Source organism: Rutidosis leptorrhynchoides, chromosome 1 (assembly GCF_046630445.1).
Source record: "Rutidosis leptorrhynchoides isolate AG116_Rl617_1_P2 chromosome 1, CSIRO_AGI_Rlap_v1, whole genome shotgun sequence".
NCBI classification, from domain to species: Eukaryota; Viridiplantae; Streptophyta; class Magnoliopsida; order Asterales; family Asteraceae; genus Rutidosis; species Rutidosis leptorrhynchoides.
This window is the reverse complement of record NC_092333.1, coordinates 557,811,762-557,836,980: the sequence shown is the minus strand read 5'-3', so window position 1 is coordinate 557,836,980 and position 25,219 is coordinate 557,811,762. Positions and strand designations below refer to the sequence as shown.

General features: G+C 34.6%; 4 protein-coding genes across 6 annotated transcripts; 1 reads left to right on the top strand and 3 right to left on the bottom strand.

The window, feature by feature from the left end:
* Positions 1–239: 239 nt before the first annotated feature.
* LOC139880491 (phospholipid--sterol O-acyltransferase-like) lies at positions 240–6,725 on the bottom strand. Of its 3 annotated transcripts, none has more exons than XM_071865481.1 (16): positions 6,332–6,725; positions 5,240–5,375; positions 4,844–4,988; positions 4,431–4,657; positions 3,907–3,983; positions 3,547–3,760; positions 3,299–3,467; positions 2,897–2,996; positions 2,713–2,807; positions 2,463–2,514; positions 2,261–2,332; positions 1,915–2,083; positions 1,715–1,819; positions 1,520–1,604; positions 1,358–1,449; positions 240–807 (listed from the first exon to the last, which is right to left on the bottom strand). In XM_071865481.1, the coding sequence occupies exons 1-15, from the start codon at positions 6,557–6,559 to the stop codon at positions 1,368–1,370; spliced, it is 1,956 nt and encodes a 651-aa protein (XP_071721582.1). In that variant the 5' UTR covers positions 6,560–6,725; the 3' UTR covers positions 240–807; positions 1,358–1,367. The 3 variants fall into 3 exon arrangements, with proteins under 3 accessions (XP_071721582.1, XP_071721583.1, XP_071721584.1); XM_071865482.1 differs by having other exon boundaries at positions 4,488–4,657; XM_071865483.1 differs by having other exon boundaries at positions 5,240–5,400; positions 6,332–6,469.
* Positions 6,726–13,615: 6,890 nt separating this feature from the next.
* On the top strand, positions 13,616–18,755 carry LOC139843913 (exocyst complex component EXO84B-like). Its single transcript, XM_071834101.1, has 7 exons — positions 13,616–13,783; positions 13,889–13,986; positions 15,317–16,373; positions 17,426–17,860; positions 17,942–18,133; positions 18,238–18,374; positions 18,488–18,755. The coding sequence occupies exons 1-7, from the start codon at positions 13,616–13,618 to the stop codon at positions 18,753–18,755; spliced, it is 2,355 nt and encodes a 784-aa protein (XP_071690202.1).
* A 258-nt stretch (positions 18,756–19,013) lies between these two features.
* On the bottom strand, positions 19,014–20,744 carry LOC139880475 (multiple organellar RNA editing factor 2, chloroplastic-like). The gene is made up of 4 exons (XM_071865480.1): positions 20,224–20,744; positions 19,909–20,006; positions 19,750–19,815; positions 19,014–19,354 (listed from the first exon to the last, which is right to left on the bottom strand). The coding sequence occupies exons 1-4, from the start codon at positions 20,643–20,645 to the stop codon at positions 19,212–19,214; spliced, it is 729 nt and encodes a 242-aa protein (XP_071721581.1). The 5' UTR covers positions 20,646–20,744; the 3' UTR covers positions 19,014–19,211.
* A 3,339-nt stretch (positions 20,745–24,083) lies between these two features.
* LOC139880459 (large ribosomal subunit protein uL16c) lies at positions 24,084–24,936 on the bottom strand. The gene has a single exon (XM_071865479.1). The coding sequence runs from the start codon at positions 24,811–24,813 to the stop codon at positions 24,232–24,234; it is 582 nt and encodes a 193-aa protein (XP_071721580.1). The 5' UTR covers positions 24,814–24,936; the 3' UTR covers positions 24,084–24,231.
* Between the last annotated feature and the right edge of the window lie 283 nt (positions 24,937–25,219).

Here is a 25,219-nt window from a genome sequence, read left to right as displayed (position 1 = left end):
GTAGGGGGCCTTTGCACTTCTTTGAAAATTTTGTTTTGTGTTGTAGTTTTTTAACTTGTAATTTGAATGAATGTGATTGTTTAGAGACAATAAAACTATCCATATGTCTAAGTTTTCAACGCATATTTAAACTACCATATCCCGGGTTTTAATAAGATCTTATTTTACACTAAGAGTAATGCAACATTCTCATAAAGATGTACTAATAAGCTTACTAATGAACAGTGCGGACGTGTAAATTTGTTCCCAAAACTATTGCCCTCTTACAACCACATAAGTTCACCATGCACGACTCTGGGTTCAAAACGAACAAAAAAAAAAAGATTATACAAGAACATTTAGCAATCATCAATGCACCATCCAAAGTGAAAAACTTACGGGGGACCCGTCATAAAAAATGACTATAAATAGTGGATTTCTGATTTGCCTAGATGTTAGCAATCATCAATGCACCATCCAAAGTGAAAAACTTGCGGGGGACCCGTCATAAAAAATGACTATAAATAGTGGATTTCTGATTTGCCTAGATGAAGTTCTATCTCAAGGCAAAAGTGATGGACATGTTCTCTATTTGTTTGACATGGTCCATAGTGGATCTACATACTTGAATTTCTAATGACTGTGGAAGGCTTCAAAGCAGAAACCCTTGTCTTCGGATGATGATCAAAATCGCATGTAAGAATTGTGTGTAGTTGTTCATCATGGTACATCAATGCAATTATAGTGCAACTGAATATGATTCCAGGATCATATGCGGCCCTAATTGAGCACAGATCGGACCATCTTCTCATCTCTAGTTTGTTAATCCTGCATTGACATGTTCTATTTGTCAGGAAAACATAATAGAGCAGTAGGGTTACGAAATTAGAGGGCAGGACCCATTAAGACAAAGTAGAGGGTCAACTTAAAAATGAATTTTAGTAAGGTGTTTGAAGGGTTTCATGCATTTGAATACATTCACATAACATTAAACCTTCTGTTTAACATCTATAACAAGCATGTCAAATAAGGTGAAGGTACGACTGGCTACATCTTACCTCCCCACAATCAGTTTTTGGTGGGATTAGGTATTGGTCTTGTAACTATTATGTCAAATGTGATTACTATTTCACTAGTGATCTGAATTTTATACTTCGGAATTAAATTATAAAAATGCTTTTGACCAAATTTCCTTTTCATCTAACTTCTGTTTTACTTGTTTGACACAAGATAACTCCAATTGACCCACTCATCATGAAATTGGTTAAAATTCCCACCTCTAAAATGCTACTACCAAACACAATTTCTTTGAGTTTGCTAGTGCTTACAGAATTGTGTTACTAGTTGAAATTATACTTACAAGAGATCAAAAAACTACCTCGTAGTTGTTATACATAATTCAGAAGGCGATCAGCTGAGGAGCCTCTAACTCTGCAACTTTGACCCAAGTGAACATCTCCAAAAATATATCTGCGGCCATTTACATACATATATAAACAACCAATATTTTAGAGCAACATCATTTTCTCAAAGGGTTTACCTGTATTCACAATACTCGGGCCATGCACAACGAGCTTTACCGTAATCCCAATAACAGTCTTCATCTCTCAAAGGTCCACGCTTACCTGTTAAACTTACAAGTCAAAATTCGAAAACTCTTTGTTCTAAATTTCTGATATCTATCTATAAATCTATAAATAATAAATAATAGGAATCTAGAAAAGGAAGAACCAACCTTTGGTAACAAATTTTGACTTCTTATCAGGATGAATATCATGCCACATCTCAAGCCATAGCTCCCGCATCAGAATTGGGGATCTCACAATGTTCCTATGATTTGCTGTCACCCATATTGTACATCCAATTAACAGGTTGCCATTTATTCATTTTAAAAAGCAACTAATTACATAGATGAATGAATGAAATAAAAGGTACCTTTATCAAGCTCCCAAACTGCTGTCCTTTGTCCTGGCAAGCTTTCAGAATCTTCGTAAAATGTTATATACTTAACACGAGGTGACCTTGTCATGTTGGGGATTATGTCAGCCCCAGAATGGTGTTCAACGTCAAGATGAACTTGCACGTCATCACCTTCATGCTCCGACTGAAACAAGGTTGCCATTTCAATGTAAGTTTTTACAAATTTGGTACTGGAAAGCTTCTGTTTTTTGGTAAGATTGGCATATATACCATTAAGTTATATTAATAACCTGCAAAACTAAAAACTAACATGAAAAAAAATGCAAAATTGACATATTAAGTGTACATCAACTTAGGATACCTGAGGAGTTCTTGTTATATTTACTTTTGGTCCCAGCCAATTCTTGCAATAGGAAAGAGAATAATATGGTACCTGAAAACAATTATGTTAGCTACTGTCAAGGTTATATGACAAAATTATTTTTTTTTAAAAACGATTGCTACAATGAAAAAGTATATATAGTGTCTCTTATTTAAAACATCCACGTGCTTATTTGGCTTACCGTCTCATCACCACTAGCAACACCAGGATTTCCTTCAATCAAATTCCCAGACCTACATGAAAGAAAATAAGGGATTTCATACTATTCATCCTTTTGTAATACCGGTTATTATTATTACAGTTCAAGTAATAGTCTTTTATAATAATTATCACCCTAGTATGTAAAGTTACCATTCAAGTTCCTAGTTATCAAAACAGATGATTTTAAAACCGTCAAGCATGATCATAAGCTCAATGGTAAAAAGAGTTACCTGGTATACAAAGATCCTTCAAATTCATATACAACATCAGTAATAATCCAGTTGTCAGGGTAAGGCTTGCCACTCGGTGCAAAATAGTAACCAACCTGATTGGAAAAAAAGTATATTAGATCCTCGTGTTGTGTATCCTATGCTTTAATGATTCGATTACGAAATGCAGTGTTTTAATTAGTACCTCTGTCCTCGAATCTACTCCATATATGCAAAAGATGTTCTTCAAAGGTGGTCTCTCCCAAGGCGTCAAAGGATTTAAAACTGGATCACCATGATATAACCTGAATAACAGAGTACGGTTTAATTCCTTATCAAAACTTGCCATTCATAAATGATAGATCTTAAAAACATGAAGTGGCGCGAACAGAAATACAGCCACGTGACAATCGACTCATTTCCTTTTATCTATTATTTTCAAAAAAGTTTCTCATTTGAGGTAAAACACAATCCAAATCGACTCATTCATAGGTAAATGGTCAAAATTGCCACTTCAGCAATCGATATAGCAATGAATATAAAAGGACAACAATATATTGAGAAGCAAGATTTAGGTGTTATATGAACGGTTTTTTTTACTACTCACTTGTCTAATTGGTAAAGAAGCCTTTTGCTATCAGGGTCATAATCCTCTATTGCTTTAAAAAATGTCCCATCTGCTATTTCTCGAGCAGAAAAAGATAATTGAGTAGGTACCCCACATTCAAAGTTAGATAAGTTGGCCTGCATTTCATCTCCAAAGGATGGATAAGCTTCTGAAAAAATAGAAACCACTAATATAGTCAACATCAAGCACCTTCTATCATAAAACATATTATCAGACGCACGGCATACCTACAACGGAGGGGATCTCGATATTGATTATGTTAGTAGGAAATCCAGAATAGTTTAACCGATATTCAAGTTCATCACAATGATAAACATGGTGTTTCTTTCTGCGCCCGCCAGTAAAATGCTTTGAATACTCATTTTCACTTCGACAATGTTCTGAAAAAGGTGACATCCATAGTGAAGAGCCGAATGAATTGAACATCAATCGAGCAGTACCCTGATAACTCGTCAAAACATGACACATTTATAAATAGCAGTAACTACCAGAAAAAATTACATACTTGCAGATCATCAACATGCACGAATAAATTGAAGCAAGACTTGTGACAGATTTAATAACATAAGATAGAGAGAATAATATACCTCGGGTACAGGAAGACCAAATGTGAAACCAGAGAGTGTTGCTTCAACTGTCTGAACTGAACCAAGAAGAGGAGACCCTGAAATTAAGAACAAGAAAACATTAATGGTTAGATTATCCCCCAGAGTCAGTGATACTAGACACTACATGTGGCAAGATGGGCTGGTTGGTTAACAAGCCAACACAGGTCTGGGATTTTTGGTCGAACTAGGTGACTATTCAGTATCATTCAAATCAGACCGGGTCAGGTTTGATTGACGCACAAATACTTTTTTTTTGTCTATTTTCTACTCAGTAACTTATGTATTTAGTAGTGGGTAGATGATTATTAGAAGAACAATATAATTACATGAATAATTTATAATTTAAATCTTTAAATGAAAGTATTTAGTAGGTTGTAAGAACTAAAATACACTATTGGTGATGTTCAACCCATTTGGCATGGTCCCCTTTTAGTAATTTGACCCATTTTAGGTAAAAACACAGACCAATTCAACCCATTCCTAAGTAGGGTTAAAAATGCCACCTCTATCAGGACGTGTGTATATGTAACTTGAGTTGGACCAAAAGTAGTTTGTTATACCAACAGCAAAGTAGGCATGGATGTGATCGTCTAGCCATTCGACATATTTTTTGGGGGCAATTTCTAGCTTCAACCACTCCAAAAAGTACCGGAAAACATTGTTACCCAATGAATGGGCAAATACAATTGATGGACCCCCACGGAGTTTAAGAGCTGTTTCAAAGGTAAGTCTGCACAGAAACAGAGATCATGATTTAGTCTTTTGAAAGAAAGGTGCAAGATAATCTAGTAATTTCGGGAAGTCGTGCACTGGAAGATTATCTACTGATGATGAGTTCCAACCAAAAGGGGATAGGAGGCATAAAATGGACCGGAAGTTCAAGAAAAAATTAGATGTACGAAAGGTATATACATACTTTAGTTTGTGAAAGTACAAATCCCGCTCCTCAAGCTTCGATGGTGCCAGTCTCCAATCATAAGGAACAGCAATGATAGCATTCGCCTCGATTCCAAATTCGATGCACCATTTAACCCATTCTTTCCAAACTGATGAAAGAGGGCCTGAGAGTCACAAACTCATTTTCAGGGGAGCAAGTATACTGATAAGTCAGTAAATGGTGACAAAATATCCACAATAACCAAAAGAAGCCCCACTGTTAGCTTGAAGAGGGGATTGTTCTAGACATGATAAGTATACTATGTCAACTTGTACACACATATATGCATGCATAATTAGGTACATACATACATGTGTGTGCATGAGCATAAATGTATGTCCCTATTTCTTGGTGCATATAGACGATAAGTGTTACCTGTTATAACACCTGGGTCAAGCTCAGTGATTGCAGAAAGGCCACTGTCTGGGCGTGACTTGCACTCAGGGTGATCAGTTTGATTGTAAGGATCCAACATCATGCATTTAAGCCAGCAATTCATTGCAGAAAGACACTGCACGGTAGATTGTAGCCTTCTTCTATCATCCACCGACAGTATTGAATAAAAAATGAGAAAACGTAGCACTACTTATGCTAGCATAAATAAAGACAATAGCATGATAGAATTGCACTTACTAAACACAACATCCAACTTGTCTTATCAAATCGTTGCACATTCAGAATGCATTTAGTTAGATATATACACATGAAGAAGTGTATATTCCCAGGTTAAATGAAACTACCATCAACTGAACATTATGAAAACCTACAAGTGACGTTTTCCACAAAACGTGGAATGCTTTGAGTTTTGAAAACCTACAGGTTAAATGACACTACCATCAACTGAACATTACATCTTATTACCTTCAGATTTAACTCTTCAACGAGCCACCACACACAAGATTGCAATGTCCAATATTCATATAGTTAACACACGCCATTACATCGCCAATTGTAGTGGTGATCCTTATGACAATTACTTCAAAACACATAATATCTCTCATATCATTTACTAAGCGTGTCAACTTCCTATGTTTTAGAAAGGCATTTTTCTAGACTTATTATTTTTTATTTTTTTGAACGGCTTGAGAGGCATCGAATGCTCTCATTTGCAATCACGCACGCTAGGTATGAAACTCCAAGGAATGAACCCGGGTTGCTTAGCAACTAATCGCGGGCCCACCCTATCGATACCACTCAGCTGGAAGGCCGTTGGTCTTATTATTGTCTTTACACTAGTTAAAATTAAAATATCTTAATTATAAATCATCTAACTAAGGATCAATAACCTAAATTAGTTCAATACACCTAATTTTCAAATACATTATCCATCATAACCTAATAATTTCAAATAAATATAAAATCACAATATCACACTTACTTGAACAACAAATCATTGAACAAATATAAGTATAAAACAATATACAGCAATAAATAAGAAAACATAATGAATAATATACATATATATACTTTTGTGGTATCGAGCCAGACTAAATCGAGAGGATTGAAATCAAGAGGCGAGTAAGGGCAATCCAAAATAGACCAGGCTCTTAGCTGAGTTGATGCAAATCCTGGTATTATTATTCCTGATAACTTCGTGTAATCGTCATTAAACTGGCCGCCACTTACAACGACGGTTATATTCAATATTCCGACGATAAGTAACACTACGGCGATTATATATAAATGCCTTGTCATTTGACGCCGTGTGTGTCGGGGGACGCTGGTTAATTGAGTGAGTGGTTAAGTGAGGGTTTGGCGGTTGGATTAGAAGGAGGCTGAAAGCTAGTTTTTATGTTCCGTCGGAGATTTTTCGTCGACGCCGGGGAAATAGAGACATGAATTGATTGATTGATTTTGATTGTATACGTATGCTTCCTTTGATAAAAAAAAAAAAAAAAAAAAAAAAAAAAAAGATTATCACTAAAATGACCATTTTTTCTACCATATTTGACTCGGAGCTCATAAAAATAAAAATTTGACAATTTGCTCGCGCAAGACGCAAGGTGCTCTTTGCGACCTTGCTCCCCGGTGGACGCAAGGTGCCTCTTGCTCCCTTGCTTCCCGGGGATGCAAGGACGCAAGGTGCCTCTTGCGACCTTGCTTCCCGGGGACGCAAGGACGCAAGGTGCGTCTTGCTCCTCTCTGATGTCATAATCAATGTTTTCTTTCAGACATTTCATCAAACAACTTACATGCATATCTTTATTTTGCTCTAAAAAATCGGCAAAATGATTATGTAAAACCCTTTAATTGTGATGACAAACGGAATCTTTATGGTAACTGAAAGCAAGATAAGTAGTTACATGAATGTTTCAATACAACAAAGCTTAAAGAAGAAGCTTTGCACTGTAAACACCAAAAAGAAAAATAATACTAAACAAATAAAAAATAAAATAAATTACATCTTTGAGTTCAAGATCAAAGCGGGTATCTGGTCTGTCTGAACCGTATTGACTCATTGCTTCAGCGTAAGTAAGCCTTGGGAAAGGGTTTTACATAATCAAAAATGACGTAAGGTGTTTGTAATAGTTTGTCATCACAATTAAAGGGTTTTACATAATCATTTTGTCGATTTTTTAGAGCAAAACAAAGATATGCACGTAAGGTGTTTGATGAAATGTCTGAAAGAAAACATTGATTATGACATCAGGGAGGAGCAAGAGGCACCTTGCGTCCTTGCGTCCCCGGGAAGCAAGGGAGCAAGAGGCACCTTGCGTCCTTGCGTCCACTGGGGAGCAAGGTCGCAAAGAGCACCTTGCGTCCTTGCGTCTTGAGCGGGCAAATTGTCAAATTTTTATTTTTATGGGCTCTAAGTCAAATATGGGAGAAAAAATGGGCATTTTAGTGATAATCCCTTTAAAAAAAATCATTTTCATGCTCCATTTCTATTGGAGAACGGGAGAGTATTTTTTTTATTTTTTTTTATAATAAAATATTTTCAAATATTAAGATTATATGAAAATTATGAAATATATTTAAAAACGTAATGTTATTATTTGGAACAGAGAACGCTTGAAAAAATAAATTTATTGATAAATGTTATTCATGATAACATTCATCTTGCTGCATGTTATTTATCGAGTGTTTTTTTTTCCATAATGTGTGAAGGTTTTTTTCAAAATTTAAATTACTAAAGTTTTACTTTTTATATGATAAATGACTCCTAAATAAAAAATAAACACACCTTAAAACACTCAGCTTATTTTAAATTACTAAAGTTTAACTTTTTATAAAAATAGTCAAGAAAATAACATCGTTATGATGATAAAACTAGTTTAATACCCGCAATTTTGCGAGAACATGACATAAAATATTTGATTCGGCCGATCATTAGGATATTAGAGATATACTCCGTAATAATTTATGTTTATATGCATTATTGACGATGAACATATTCATATCGGTTATATGCGAATAAAAATAAATAGATAATTATGCGGAGCAACAAATTTTACTAATGAAAACAAAATTATTTCAAAAGACAACTCTATCGTAAGAAGATCCATTTCTTTCTAGCAGTTTTTTCATGAACATTTTACGACAATTAGTAATTGAATTCCACATGTAAGAAATGGATAAGGTGTGAAACCATGAACAAATATTATTTTGAAATATACAATGAAAAAGACCGATTAACAATAGCAACCCGCAGTTGCAATATCTTCATATTTATCTATCCGAGTCTGGCTAGGTATATAGGAGATAAATGATCATGGAACATCGAAAAAAAGGTAATCATGGTTTTTCTGAATCTTTTCTTGTAGTGCAGGTTTAGGAACAAGTTTGTTGTTTTTCTTCATCTACCACAACTATGTAAGAATATATAGTCCATTACATCATGCGACTGTAACCAAAAATTTCACAACTTCATTAATATGTCAAAGAATACCCAACAAAGTTTAATACTATTATAATCGAAACTTACAGTGCCAAAAGCAGTATCATTGATTCCAAACAACTAAGTGACACATAAAATGGTTGATAATATAGCATAAAATAAGTGTTGTTAGTCTCTTCAAATACCAATTTACCTGATCAATTCCCTTTGATCCATCTATACAGAAGTGTTTCATTTTAAAACCTATTCCTTTTCCAATACAAGAATATACGTAAATATTTACTCATAGGTCAAGTCGAGTCAATAGTACATACCAACAATGTATACTATATTCATAATATAATTTTCTAAGAATATTATATACAGTAGTTATTTGTAAATTAATGAAAAGGACCTAATTAAAAAGATGGGTCAACCTGAACAAACTGGTTATGACCCATGTGAAGTTACTATAGCTGTAATGACCCAAACTCGCTAGGCACCTTTAGAGGCAGGTGAAAATGATATACTAAAGAATACTTGCACGATTAAAACAGCCTTAACTGTACCTGCTAGTATTTTAACCATACCCAAATGTATAGTGTAGATGTATAACCCTGAAGAACAAAGGATTGTCACAATTCTTCAAATGGGTAAAATACAATGGAAGACATTCAAATAGAAAACTGACCCGGACATTCATATGTGACTAAGTGATGATGACTTTAAACCAACAATTCTACAAGGAGCAGCAGCCATTCTCAAGGAAATCCATTAGAAATGTTTTTTGAATGATTAAAAAATTTGAAAATTTGTAAGAATGATAAAGTATGAATAGAATGCTTACTTGGATTGATTCAGGATGGACAATCGGGTTATACTTTTGTAACCAATCAGAATTAAAGTATTAATCCAAATTACCGTTGACGACGGAATAGCCTTTGCTCAGTTTTTTGTTGATACATAAACATGAGTCCACTGAATCCAAAAATTTAGAGGAATTAGAGGGTTATTATTGTGGTTAACCAGTAGAAAATAATCAAGTGTAAAAAGTAATTGCTAAAGGAGTATAAATGTGCATGTAGAGTAGTACGTCTAAACTGGTTCGAGTCTAAACATAATTTTTTATTGCTGGTCATTGTGTCAACTTTAGAGATTAAGCAGCAAGAAAACACTACTTTTATGCAGTGTTTGGAATATCAAATTTTATGTTTTAAAGTAGATTATAAGAAACTATATGTTACAAACCAATCCTTTTCTAAAAAAATAGTTATAAAGTACTAACTAAAATAAAGACCCTTGGACCCTTTTCCTTTTTAACCCAATTTTAGTATGTTACCCGATGGAAATAAGATAGAAACCCAAATTGACCCATTTGTTGGTAAATGGGTATAAAATGCCACCTCTATTAACTATCTTATAAGCATCATAATTGATATGCAACACTTACCTCAAATAAAACATATGAACGGTGAGCCATAAGATTTCATGATCCGAAGAATTTCTGAACTTAGACACTATAAATTAGACGATCGATAGTACGAGAGAATTAACAACCAGCACAAACTCAACTTTAACATAATAAAGAAGAGGTTGAGAACAACATCACTGAATAACCACCATAAAATTACCTGACATGAATAAGGATCGTAATATTGGATTTTGTAATTCTTCCACAAATTACATGAATAAAGAGCATATAACGTCATTGTAGAAACTCTGAAATTGAAGAAATCAACTCGTGAGAAACCCTAAAATTGAAGTACTCAGTCAGATGAATGAGTTGGACTTAATTTGATGTAAATATTATCTGGATCAGATTGAAAGTAGTATACACATTATGCATGATTTCAAGTCACGAATTTGAATCCCATAAAATTGAAACCGTAATGTTTAAATGATAGAATATGTAGTAGCCGATGAATAAATATGATGTGTTAATGACTCGGACTTAACATGATCAAAAACAAACTGGTAAAACAACAACTCTCACCTGAAGCTAACTCCACTTTATCCTTCAGTAGTGTAACCCATCTCCTACATTCAATGTGATTTCCTGTATTCAATATTGGATCACCCAATAATTTAAATAGAGAATGTGTGAGAAACAATAACCCAGGCAAGATTAAATCATAAAATATATTTGTTAACGGGCATAGTAACTTCTCCCACTTGATTTGGGGCAGAATGAACTTCAAATGAGTATTTTTCATAACTGAAAGAGGCTCGACGCCCATTCATCAACCACATATTGTATACAATCAGAATGAGAATTACATTTTACCAAATAAAAATTTAATCAAGTAAAGAAAAGGAAAAAATCAATTGTGTGTGAGCAAGCTTACCTGAAGATCAATATTAAACTTCCATGCTATGTGAATCAGTCCTGCAAGAGACCTCAAGATTGATATGTCCAATGAAATGGATGCTTGAACTCCATGTAGATGCACGTTAATTGCAACTCTATCTCCACTAGCTGTAAGTTTAGCCTGGTAGACCTGAACGAAAAAACAAGTAACAAACTTTTCACGGTACAAGAAAAAAGAGTAACAATAAACATAATATCACCAACACCGGTTGTTTTTTGCCACTCAGATTTTAATAAACACTATTCCATCAATTCATATTAAGATCATAAACTTTTTTTGTGCAAATTTAACTTCCCTCCATTGTTAACCACTCATTAACATAAATATAACTATAACAATAACTATAAGTATGATATCACCAATGAAATATATGAAGAATCACAACTGAAACCTTGTCTTTGTATTAAGAGTTTTACCCCAAGGCTCTCCAACAGGAACATGATTATAAAACTTGAAAAAATATTATCAAACAATAATTAAGCAACCAATGTTCGTTTGTAAAACAAACACAAGTCACATATAGAAAAGGAAAATTTTGAATGTTTGATTACCTCGTTCAATCGTAATTTTAATCTTCGGGTAACAGATAATTAAATAGATATTAGTAGTCGCAGTATGAAAAAGAATTCAGAAACCTAATTCAATCACCAAACATTTTAGTGATACATAAATCGCTGATTATATATATTGTAATTGAAAATTAAAACCAAATGATCGGCGAAGTGAAAAAAGATGGAGGAGGAAGCGGCTTATTATATTGATGTTTAGCCAAATTATAGGCTTCTTCTCATCAACAATTAGTGGATTGATAAACCCTACAAAAATAACATCGAAACGTCTTCAGCCTGATACCAAAATTTGAAATTGCCCATTAAGTTAAATTAGCAGATATCGAATCAGATTAAGGGGATTTTGAATGCGGTTAATGCATATGACAGTTCTTAGCTTTTAAGAGGAATTCAAACGATGAATGGGGATGACGGTTTTTGGTTTTTGAAAGGGGGAAACTAACTTGCAAGCGAAACGGATTTTAAGTATGTCTGGCAAACGGGTCAGGTTGGGTCGGTTTGGGTAATGGGTCAAAATGGTTTTGGGTTGAAATGCGTCATAGGTCAAACGAGTCAATTTTTTAAACGGGTCAGGTTGGGTCGGTTTGGGTAACGGGTCGAAACGGGTCACAGGTCAGTTGGGTCAAATGGGTTACATCGCTTTTTTTACATTTATTACATTATTTTAGTTATTATCATTTATTATATATACATAAGAACTATTAATATACATAATAAATGATATAACCATGAATGCTTTCATAAATTTTTGACGGATGAAACTTTTTGTGTTCGACCCATTTGACCAATTCACAAAACCCATTAGACCCATTTCTATTTATTGATCTTCGAGTATTGATACCCATTAGACCCGTTCCTTCATTTTTTTATAGGACTTAATAGGTTGGAGAGAAACCCATTTGAATTTTTTTTTAAGTTTTGATTTACATTGTTAGGCTTAATTTTTCTCAAGACCCAATTGACCTGAAAGCTTGACCCATTTAACCCGAATTTGAGTGTATGGGTCACAATTGCCAGGTCTAATTTTAGGCAATGGTTGATGGGCTGCGTTTCAGGTTTTAGAGGGGTAATTTAGGAAGCACACTTAAATCTGACATCAGACACTGAATTCTGACATCAGATAAATGTGAGCCTTTGGATCAATCAAGAATATTTTATTTTAAGGGTGGTGATCTGTTTTTGTAAGGAATAATTTTAAAATCTGACTCAATTATAACTTTGCTTTAATATATAGAGTAGACGTAGATTTACTACTTTACACAAAAAGATAAATAAATATCTAAGAACAACGGTAGTTAAACTAATTTTTAAAATAAAATATCTTAAGAAATGGAGTAATAAATATTTAAGAACAACGCTAGTTAAACTAAATTTTAAAATAAAATATCTTAAGAAATAATAATATATATTACTCCTTAATTACTTTAATATAAGTATTTTTGATGTCTTTTGTCATTTTAAATTAATTTATAATTAACTACAACCTTTTAGATTAAACTATATTGTCAAATATAACCATAAAAAATTACTAAGTTGTAAAATTCAAAATAAATTACAACCTTAGATGCCTCTTACGCTATCCACTATCCGCCTGTGATTTCCAAACGTGGTTTGAGCCCTCACCCTACAACTCTACAACACTACAGCATTTTATTTTACCTAAAAGGAAGTCACCAAAACAGGAATATTTGAGGACCTATTTAGGACCTATTTATTTTTTGTAACGAACAAATGTTACGAATTACAAACCGAAAAAAGTTTCCCTGTAACACAATAGAAATGCATTGCATTTCCCGCCAAATAAAACGACAACGTATAAGCACTTTAGCCGGTAAATAAAACAAATCCATATCGAACATAACCCGTGTCTCCTTGCGACCAACCGAACGAAGAAACCGAAGATCTTAATTTCACGAAGATTTCAAAATGGCACAAAATCAAGATCCGAATAATCCCATTGGATTAACCACCATTTCAGGATCAATTTCATATCGCTATGGAAACATCTTCACATACATCAAATTACCGATTCAGAGATCACGGCAACCATATGGACAACGGAGAATCTGTCATCGGTGATACGAGCACTGAATTTTCTTCTGTCACCAGCGATGATGAAGAGTCCGACATCGAGTCTGATGAGCTTGCGTCAATGACCGCAAAGGTTTGCATTGTTTTATTAATTATTATTTATTTATTTTACTGATTCGAACACGCCAAGTGATTGGCACATCTAATTGTACTGATGATGAATTTTTGATTGTTTTAGGGGATTAATCATTTATGTTTAGAGCTAATTGAGCTGAAGCAAGCATCAGAAGTTGATTTTCAGGAGAATGTAATTTCGAATTATACATCCTTCATCAGGTGAACTTTAATACTACATTGTTAGTAGGGCTAAAGACACAAAAATACACAATGGAGGTATAATTAGGTTGGAGGTGTATTCTATTAATTATTGTTGTCCAAACCTAGTAATTATATACGGGTAAACGAAAAAGGTTTTTTTGTTCAGCTACCCGGAGGAGTGAAATATTTATACTCAGATGTACGCGGTTTAAGGACAGCTTTTCAGGGGCAGGGTGGGGGCTGTGACCCCCTCAATAAAAAGGAAACTTGTAGTCCTTTGAGTTATGAATGTTTGGGCTTTTGAATCAACTAAATCGGAGTCCGTATGAAGGAGATATTATCAAGATGGTGAAGACTCGCAAAATTTGCGAGTTGTAACCGTTTTTGATCATATATCCTTCATACGAATTCAGATTTTATTCATTCAAAAGCTCAAACGCTCGTAACTCAAAGAGCTACAAAATTCTATTTTATGGTTACCTTAATTTCTGATCCTTACGCTATTTTGGGATGGTTTAAACGCTCTACAATAGCAATTATTTAAAGACTTCTACATACAATAGAAAATTTTAAAGTTGAATACATACAATAATTTAAAGTTTCGGTCATTTAACCCATTTTGGAAGGTATGTTGATTTTTAACATTGAGTTGTAGCTCTTAGAGCGTCGATTTATTGACGATTTGACTGACTCTTAGAGCCTAAAATAAATTTCAGGCAGGATTTAAAACCCATGGAAATTCGGTTTTACCATTTTCATGGCGTCTCAATTTTATTTTATTTTTTTTAAATTTTTTTCCTACTTATTGGCCGGAGGTCCACTCGGAACCAATCTCTCTATCCGTTGAATAGAGAGAGATGACTTTCTCTACTTTTGAGAGTGTTTCACTCTGGGCGGAGAAATGACTTGTCTTTTTTCTCGGATAGGGAAAGGATTGTCTACATCTCACCTCCCCCATACACCACTTATGTGGTATTGGGTTTTGTTGTTGTTGTTGTTGTTGTTGTGGTTGTTGTAGTTGTAGCTCAACTGGTAGTGACCTGCCTCTCAGAGCGAGAGGTCAGGAGTTCGACTCCGCTGGGCTGCAACATTGCACTCAATGTTATCCCTGACCTGAAGTATCCACCCAGGTCGCATTTCGCTTAGTGTGGGGGCAGCAGGGAGGGGGGTTTTACCGGCCATGCCCTCGGATTGGTCCGGATTTCCTCCAGGGCAGTAATTTGGGCGGGTTATGCAACTACGGGAGATGAACGTGTGGGTAGTTTAGTCCCCTGGGTGATCCCAAACTGATGTCAAAAAAAAAAAAAAGGATTTGTTGAGTTTTTGTATTTGTTATCATGTTTTGCAGGGTTTTTAAAGAAACAAAAGGTATTAATAATGAAGTGATGGGACTAAAGTATCATATAATGGCCCAAAAACAGCTTGTTAAGAATCTTATGGATGGTGACTATCTAAAAACTGCATTAGATGATCCAACTGACACACTTCTCGACGAATTCAAAATCGACGATGAAGACACCACGACTAACTTCAAGGCTTGTGCAGATGAGGTTTTAGAAACGTTAGACAATCTTCTATTTGAGCACAGATTAGAAGAAGCATTAGAAGTTTTCGAAACAGAAGATGGTGATTTTCCTAAAGTGAAGTTTCAAGAAGATATTTCACCAGATGTTTGGATGTGTTATAAATCTGACATGGCAGAAAGACGGGTCAAACTTGCCGATAAGCTGACACTTGTCGCTGATAACGTACAAGTCTCTGCAGCAGAACTTCAAAAGTCATTATCTGGACTATCTCGCCTTGGTTTCGATCATCTTGCAACTCGTTTATTGTTCAAGTATTATCGTACTCGTATTGCATCTGGTATAAAGAATTTGCAGTCATCAGCAAGATATTCACCCGGTCTTTTTGTTCACGATCTATCAAAACATGTTTTTTCCATGGTGTCTCAAGCAGCAAAAAGTTTTGTTATGTTATACGGAGAATTTGAAAATTCTCCTTATAATTCAGAACTTATTAAATGGGCCGAAGAAGAAACAGAAGCTTTTGCTACTTGTTTCAATAGGCACGTGAAATCGATTTCGCAGATTGGTGATTGGTTGTCAAGTGTTGTTGATTGTGTGCATTTTGCTGTGACGTATTGCGTTATGTTAGAAAGGCAAAAGTTAGTGTTGCGACCGTGTTTAATTGAGCATATTGCGCCTTGTATTGAAGGTATTTTGAAGGATCATTTTGATCATTTGAAGAAACATATTTGCATCTTTGCGTCTACAGATGTTTGGGTTATGGGAAGATATCTTGTATCGGGAATGTTGACAGATGGCACGTCTTCAGTGGTTACCGAACAACGTCCCGAATATTTCTTGTTGACCAATAGTTGTAGAAAATTTGTGTCACTGTTACAGGTATGATCAATCTCCAAAATCATAGCATATTTTGACCCATTGAGATCAAATTTAGTGTTGTCGTTGTCAAATTCGAAATTTATATTATATGGAATCTATAAAATGAATTACAAAAGCATATTGTAGGTGGACTTTATTACCCTGTTTGGGATTGAGTATTGTTATTGTTGTTCTGGCTGTTTGCCTATAAGTTAACATGGTTCATCATAGTTATAGATATACTGGCAAAGGGGTTGGATCTGGTCAAGGATCAAATGGGTTTGGGTCGTAACGGGTTATGGGTCAAAACAACCAGTTTTTCAATGGATCGAATGGGTTGGGTTGAGACCTGGGTCGGGTTGGGTTGAGACCCGGGTCAAGTTGGGCCGAGACCCTTTTTTCATCTGTAATTTTTGGGCCGGGTTGGGTGAAGACCCGTTTTCAGTTTTGCATTTGGTATTCGGTTTCAGTTTCGCGTTACAGTTTTACGTTTCACTTTCACGTGTTGGTTTTCAGTTTCGCGTTTTAGTGTTCAGTTTTACGTTTCAGTTTTCAGTTTTGTGTTTCAGTTTTCAGTTTCGCGTTTCAGTTTTCGTTTCGTGTTTTCCGTCTCAATCTCAGTTTCGCGTTTTACGCTTGAGTTTTCAATTTAGCTTTGTGTTTCACTAAAGCGAAACACAAAGCTAAATTGAAAACTGAAAACTGAAATGAGAAAGTGAAAATCGAAATGTGAAACCAAAAATTGAAACGTGAAACTAAAACGCAAAACTAGAACGCAAAACTTAAAACTGAAACATGAAACTAAAAACTAGAACGCGAAACTGAAAACTGAAACGCCAACTGAAACGCGAAACGCGAAACGCAAAACACGAAACTAAAAACTTGAAAACTGAAACACAAAACTGAAACGCAAAACTAAAATTTGAAACGCGAAAACAAAAACTAAAAGGCGGAATGCAAAAACGAAAATAGAAACGCGAAACTAAAAACTAACCTTGTCTGTAAATTAATGAAATGGAAGAAGCACTTTAAATTATTCACCTGTTAATATTAGTTTCATTTTAAAATCTCAGGCTGTTATCAATGATGTTTCACCTTTGATTCCTATTTGTGGAAGCTCAATTCTTGAAGAGCTCATGGGCTTGTTTACAGTGTACAGTTTCATCCTTGAAAGAGCTCTCACTTATGAAACAAATGATGTTATAGAAGACTCATCAGGAATCAAAAAAGCAGAATCACTATCACAAAAAGTTTCGGTTATAGCCAACTTATCAACACTTCAACAAATCTACTCCGACATGATAAGACACATCTTCAAGAACATTAATCAGTTAAACAATGTCATTGATGGCCACATGATATCAGTCGCAGGAACTTGCAGTATACTGAGAACTCATTTCTGCAAGCAATTTATACACCGCATTATGTCTAATGAAGAAGTATATTGTATTAGGGATGATATTGACTTTGACTTGTTGCAGGGCCCTATGCCTTCTCGTCCATACCAGGTAACCATTAATGAATTCTTGAATTCATCATAAACGCTGATGTCATACTTCATAGCTAACGGTGTAAAGTTGACTGATCAGACACTGTTTATGGAACTAAGGGATGTAGAAGAACTTGCTGAAGACAATGTTATTGAATTCGATTGGTTGGCGAGTTTACTGACGGAGCTTATCGAGACAACATTCGACTGGAATTCTGAAAACCGTGAAAAAATCTTGATGACTCGTGACAACGACGAAACAAATGATCAGCAATCTGATAGATTGACTCAGGTGAGAATTATATTTTTAACAAGGGTGCTATTTTATGGATTTATGGATAATAATCATATCAATGAATCAATTCAATTTTGTTCTAATTTATGTTTTCACAACAGTTTGCCCTTGATATGCAATTTCTCGTCGAAATAGCTAAGCGTGGAGAATACTTAACCACGAATATGATCAACTATTCAACAGATCTTGTATCAAAAATGGAAGCAGCCATTCTTTCTGCAGGATTTGATCTAAACAGGTACATGCAAATTTACTTTATTACTAACCATTTTTTTAAATTCATTTGTTCAAACCAGGGAGTTTGTTAGAATAATAGAGATAAATGCATATACTAAATATACAATTTTGCAGATATGTGGTTGATTATGCGAAAGTTACAAACTCTGCCATGGAAGCCATTAGAGAGCTGGAAGCACTAGAAGATCAAAAGTGGCACTCAAGTGATGACATTGATCCATTAGATGATGCGAGTGAAGAATATCAGTCTCAATATTCTTCAAGCAACTCCATTGAAGCAGATGATGACACACAAAGCTTTTCAGAAGCTTCGTCCGAAACAGCAGAGTTCTCGGACAAGACAAAGACTGATAATGCAGAAGAACCTAAGAAGTTAGTTTAATGACTTCAGATTAGGTGTCAGAGCTTAAAGATAAAGAGAGTTATCATAGTCAGTTACTTTCGTTGACTACAAAGGTTTCACATTTAATGTGGTACTTAAATGAAAGATTTCATAACTGTTTAATGCTGCTAGACAACAATCACATTACATGTTCCTTTCATTACATGATTTTTTTATAAAAAGTAATTGAAAGTAGAAGAAAAACACATTGAGAATACGATTATCAATCAACGAAGAAATGAGAATAACAAAAGTAGATTCGATAAAATAATTTGGCCTAATTTACTTATTAACACATGAGTCAACCTAAACAGAGTGAAAAAGCTCAATACATTGATCAATCACACCCATAAATACCAACACTACTTTATAGATAAACAACGTGACTTCATAGTTAACCAATCCAATAAAGAGTTGAGCTGTTCATTACATATTCAGGATATTCAGATATCACGACTACCGGCTGTTCTCGCGACGCCTAACATAACGGGTTCGATCATTGTATCTTGGTCTATCTTGAACTCTTTGTGGAACTGGTTCCACCCTCCTTTGCCTTTCAGGTGACCTCTGAACAATCTCTCCATTCACATACAGCTCAGCTGAAAAATCCAAGCAAGATAATACTGATAAGTCTGTGATTAACAAAAATCTATCCAATTTTAGATATCATATGTTTAAAGACCAGTAATGAATACCGATGCATATAGTCTACTAACTTACAACTCATTCATGCAAGATAAGAAAAGCATACATGAAATATAAAACACAACAATACCCGATCTCGCAAACGCAGGGAGTGCGAAAGGTAAGGTGTTGGCATACATTTCAATCGATTGAGACTCATTTTCTATTTTTTATATTTATAATCTAACATAGCAGTAACATGGCAAAACATACCTAAGAAATATAGAACATATAATGAGCAAAAGTTTAGTGTGGAAAACATCGAACTTAAACAAAAGTGTGATTAGAGCCACTCGTGAATTAGCCATACCTCCATAATCTTTGTTTTCAGCGTCAACGTATGAATCTGGAAGTACAAATAGCACACCAGGCAGTCCTGTATAAAATACCAAGAGTTGTGACTGTTCACCCCATAAAAATACACGAATAATTATCAAGCAAATATAAAATATTTTATAATCATACAAACCTTCAAGCTTATTAGATGTCTCTTCATCAAGCTCACAGCCAAATCCAAAGTACCTCTCACAAGAAACATTATAAATCTTCTTCTTTGCTTCTTCCTCACTAACACAATCAACAAAATTACATGAGAAATATATACAGTAGCTTTCTGTGACATAATTTTATGACCATATAAATTCATTCAGTTCCCAATATTTCTACTCAAAATTCAACTATTACAAACAACAAATACATGCAAAATTGCCTTAAAGAAAGTTATTGACAAAAAAAAAAAGAAAACGGATAATTGAAAATTTCAAAATTAGGGTTTAGGCAGTACCTTCCTAAAACTTTAGCTAGGGTTTGAACATAACAATCAATCATCTGCTGTTTAGTAGCACCTTCACCGCCAGGTTTATCCATCACAATCAACCAATGCTCATAATCACATCCCGGAAACAAAGGCGCCATTTCCGTCGGTGGCCGGTCACTGAAATTCGAACCGGAGTTAAGCGGCGAGTAGGCACCACCAGACCTATTCACTCGGCACCGAATTTGGTTCAGATGAATCGCGCCTGGTGCAAACGAGATAGTGTGTGAAATAGATACTGTTGACCGGACCGGTTTAGTGAAACCAGGAAGTGGCGGAACCCTAGATATAGAAGATGAAAAGAGACGTTTGGAGAATATAGAGGATGACGATGATCGGAAGGTTAGGAGTGATCGGCCGATGGCCATCGCTGCTGCCGTTGTCGCCGCCATGTGTGATGTGGATACGGTGTGGGGGAAGCAGTGGGGTTAAGGGTTTATTGATAAGAGATGAAGTGGCGTATGTGTAACATATTTGATATTTGGGCTAAATAAAACTGAAGTTTAAAGCCCAAAATGAAGTCTGAGTCAGTCCTTTTAGTACTGGTGTACCTAATTCCATTTGTACACAACTTGTACACAATATGACAGATTTACATATTAACTAATTAATTAAATTTAATTATTTTTTTGCTCCAAACGGCGACGGAGTTCGAATCGATGAGATAGATGGAATAACGTCACGTCCGAATGAAAGAAATCATAATGGTGGATCGAAGGCCGCTTAATTCGATGTGTGTTGGTTTCTTTGAATTGGTTTTTATAGATAATTATTTGTTGTATCTACGTCTCATATTGTTTTGTCACTTGTATGTTGTTTCGGTGGTGTCGAGATGTTTTGTTTTACTCTGTAGTTCGTTAGTGTTGGTTTGAAGTATTGGTTCTAGAGACTCGATCGGTTGGAGTTAGCTAGGTCTAAGTTCGGGTGCAGGTCTAACAAGTTTACTTTTAGCGAGCCTTGTTTTGTGGATTGGATGTACCGGTACAATGGATCCTTCATTTATTGATGAAAGACTCCAAATTTTAATAATAATAATCGTTATTTTAATCAGACTAAAGTAATAATCCTTCCCCACATCACATATATCGTGTGAATTGTTTTGTAAAATTTGTGAGTTAACGGCTGTATCTCAACATTTATATTAGTATTCATGCTTTATACGGAGTACTAGTTGAATGGCACATGAAATTACGGGTTGATTGAATGGTCCATAATAATCAATATAATTTATATGAATTAAAAGTCCTGTATATGTGGGTTTAAGTATTTTATATGAATTAAAAGTCTTGTATATATGAGTTTATTAAAAGTTCCAATGAAAACACGAGTTTTGTTCAAAAAATAATACTGTAATTTATACATGTTCACTTCAAGTATATACTGAAAAAAACATATAAATATACTAATGAAGAAAATGTTATAAGAAAACTAATGAATAGATCGTTTTAATGAAGACCTCAAACACTTACTAAAAAACCTATCACTCCAATATCATCAAAATACTTCTACAACATTGTTAAAACCTACACTAATAACCACGAAACTACCACAATAATCCTTACTGTATCTAATAAAACTATAACCAAGGAAATTACTAATATTCAGAACTTCAACTCTTTGCACATCTTCAAAATCTCTCCCATCTTTCTAATTCCAACTATTATCAAAGATATAGCCACCACAAAGAATATACATAACACCCATCAAACAACATAACAACCCCAAGTCAAGCGGGTCTGCGGGTCAGCAGGTACAAAGGCCTTACTTACAACTAAGCTCTAAATACCTCCTAGACCCAACACACAAGACATTATGCTTATATCTCATCAAAAGAATCAGCCTATAACTCACCTAGAGGAGTAGTCAAAGTATAAGTGACTGTATTACAAAATAATCCTAAAATATGGAGTCATAAAAATATAATTGATAAAGTATGACTAAATCCAAAAACAAAAGAGTCAAGTTACCTACACGAAGGTATTTTATTTATAACATAACAGATTATACATCTATATTTTGATACTAAGTGATCTTCATTCTGCAAATGCACAGCCCAAAGTATAAGATTTACCGATTACGAGTCAAAATAAACTCACTGAGACTTATCAACCTAACATAAGGAAACAGAATTTACACGGGAGCTTTCAATATAGTTTATAGTTTATGAATATGATACAAGGTGGCATAAGGCATATTACATAAAGGTTAAAGTCGCCATTCTAAAAAAAAAAAAAAGTTAAAGTTATCATTATCATGAAAGGAACGAAAAGATCCAGAAGAAGGTTGTGAGAGGATTCAAAATCCAATGTGATATACAATAATATATGAACATTAAGTTGTATCAAAATTCAAACATGTATGTAATTGAGGTACGTACTATACTGGATTTTATAACTTACCATGTAACAAAATCTCTTGCCTGTAACAAAAACCCAGCATGTCAAGTTCATTATCTTTAAAATAAGTACAAATTAAAGTCGAAACAAATTAACTTCATAACTTGACATTCCTCTTTTAGCAAAAACACTGAATATTATTGCTATTGATTTTCTGAATATTAAGGATTAAGGATCTAATCATAACAGTCACAAATTAAGACATAGAAGGGATCATTTTACATGTCAACAATTCTCCCACATACTCAGCAAATGAATGCACCTTCCGCTCATTTTTTAAAAAAAAAAAAAAGAAAATATTCAATTTAGGCTGCACTTAGTTGATAATAGAAGCAAAACATAAATAAATAGGAAGCTCTACCTGAAAACGATCACTACTTTGGAAATATTTTATACAATACATACACCAATAAATTTAAGTATAGGACCCCATATGTTTTTTAAATTTATGGTTTTTTTAGGTAAACAACCACTAAATACACTCCAAATATAATTAGCTTTGAAAAAAAAAAAAAATTGGAACCCAATTGAGTTTTCATGGATTCGCCAATGGGATCGAAACCAAGAGGGTTTTCGAGTTAGTAGACCAAAAGTAAGTAACAAAGGCATTTAAATCTAAACAACGTATATAATGCTATTACATTTTAACTAATATATATTAACACCTCTAAAAATGACAGTGATAATGTGAAAAACTTCGCATTATGGAATGAAGATGTAGGGCTAACTTCAATATAGTTCCATACAATAGACCATCGCAGTTACCTCATACTGGGCAAAAAGCTATGAAGCTAAGCAATTTCAGTTTTCAATAATCCTTTTGTTAAAATCTTTACCCAGGTTAACACTGAAAGTTAATATCCAGCAAAAGCAGAACTAAATGGCGGAAATGGCACAACAACCTGAAAGTTAACACTGAGACCCGCTGCGCGCAATAATAGCACAACAACCTGAATAATACAAGGTTAGTACAATATTAAAGAACATATTTTATCACACGATTGTTATTAACAGCTGAAGAAAAAAAACAGTTTACCTTAACAAGACCCTCGACTGTGCTTAAGAAGACCCTCGACTGTGTAAGCAAATTATACGACAAAACGTATTGAAGAAAATGTCGTTTTGGACAAGTGTATACGAAAATGAACTGTGCTTAAATTATACTATGCTTACAATGACTGTCGTTTTGGACAAGTGTATACGACAGACTATGCTTTTGGGGGTCACAGTTCATTTTTATACACTTGTCCAAAACGTCCTCCTTAACAAGACCCTCGACTGTGTAAGCAAATTCACCATCACTTTGTAGAACACAAAGACAAGATGTGGATGATGCTAGACAATCACCGGAACAATTGGAATATCAAGAGCAGACAAAATTCATTCTCAGTTTGTCACCAAACTAAAGTAAACAAAACTAAACTTAAACATCACAATTCATATTATTATTAGCAAATGATAACACTCACAAAAACAAAAAGTCAAATTTGCACCAAAGTTTAACCTTGAATCATAATCATCAAGTAACAGAATAAAACCAAATAAAAAGCAAACATTCCAACAATAAAAAAATCTAATACCATCACCTAATACCGATTTCTTTAGTCATCGGATCACGAATAATCGCCCTAGTCTGAATCGGCATTTTGGAACCAGCAATTTGAATAGCTCGTTTAGCCAACACTTCATTAACACCACCCATTTCATAAATTATTTGACCCGGTTTAACCGGAGCAACCCAATGCGAAATAGCACCTTTCCCTCTTCCCATTCGAACTTCAGACGGTTTCGCAGTAACCGATTTATACGGAAACACACGTACCCACACTTTCCCACCTTTTCCACCCCTTCTTACATTCCATGTCAACGCTTTACGTCCAGCTTCAATCTGTTTGGCTGTAATTCGTGCAGGTTCAAGTGCTTGTAATCCGTACTTACCGAAACAGACTTCTGCACCGTCTTTGATTCCGTCGATGCGACCTTTACGGTACTTCTTAAACTTCATTTTCTGAATATCCACGACCTTGTAGAAACGGCTTTGTTGATTCATTGATGGAGTTAGGTTCATCGTTGCGAGAGATTCAGTGAGCGATGCGACGGTAACGGGAGGAGATCGGAGAGATTGAATTGATCGGGAGATTTTAGTCGCCATTGACATCGCCATCGCTGTAAATGAAATGGAGAAGGAAGGTATTAGGGTTTCAGATTTTGAGGAATTTTAATTTTTTGTAAATTGAAGAGCGTAGGATTTACTCGTACGGAGTACGTTTAGGGTTGTTTATTGGGAAAGGGGTGTTTGGGTACAGGAGGCTAATTTCAATTCTTGTTTATAAATTACGTTTTTTTTTTTTTTTTTACTCGTATATATATAACTCAATACAATTACAAATCAAATACGTGCCACAATCAATCAATACTTCAATACTCAAAATTGTTATAATATGGGTACAAAAAGTCATATGGATGATAAATTTTAGTCAACTTTGTATAGCTTGCATAGTAATATTTTACACTATAAATAGACATGTATGGTAGCCATTTAAGGTGTACCATTTCTCTTGAAATATCAA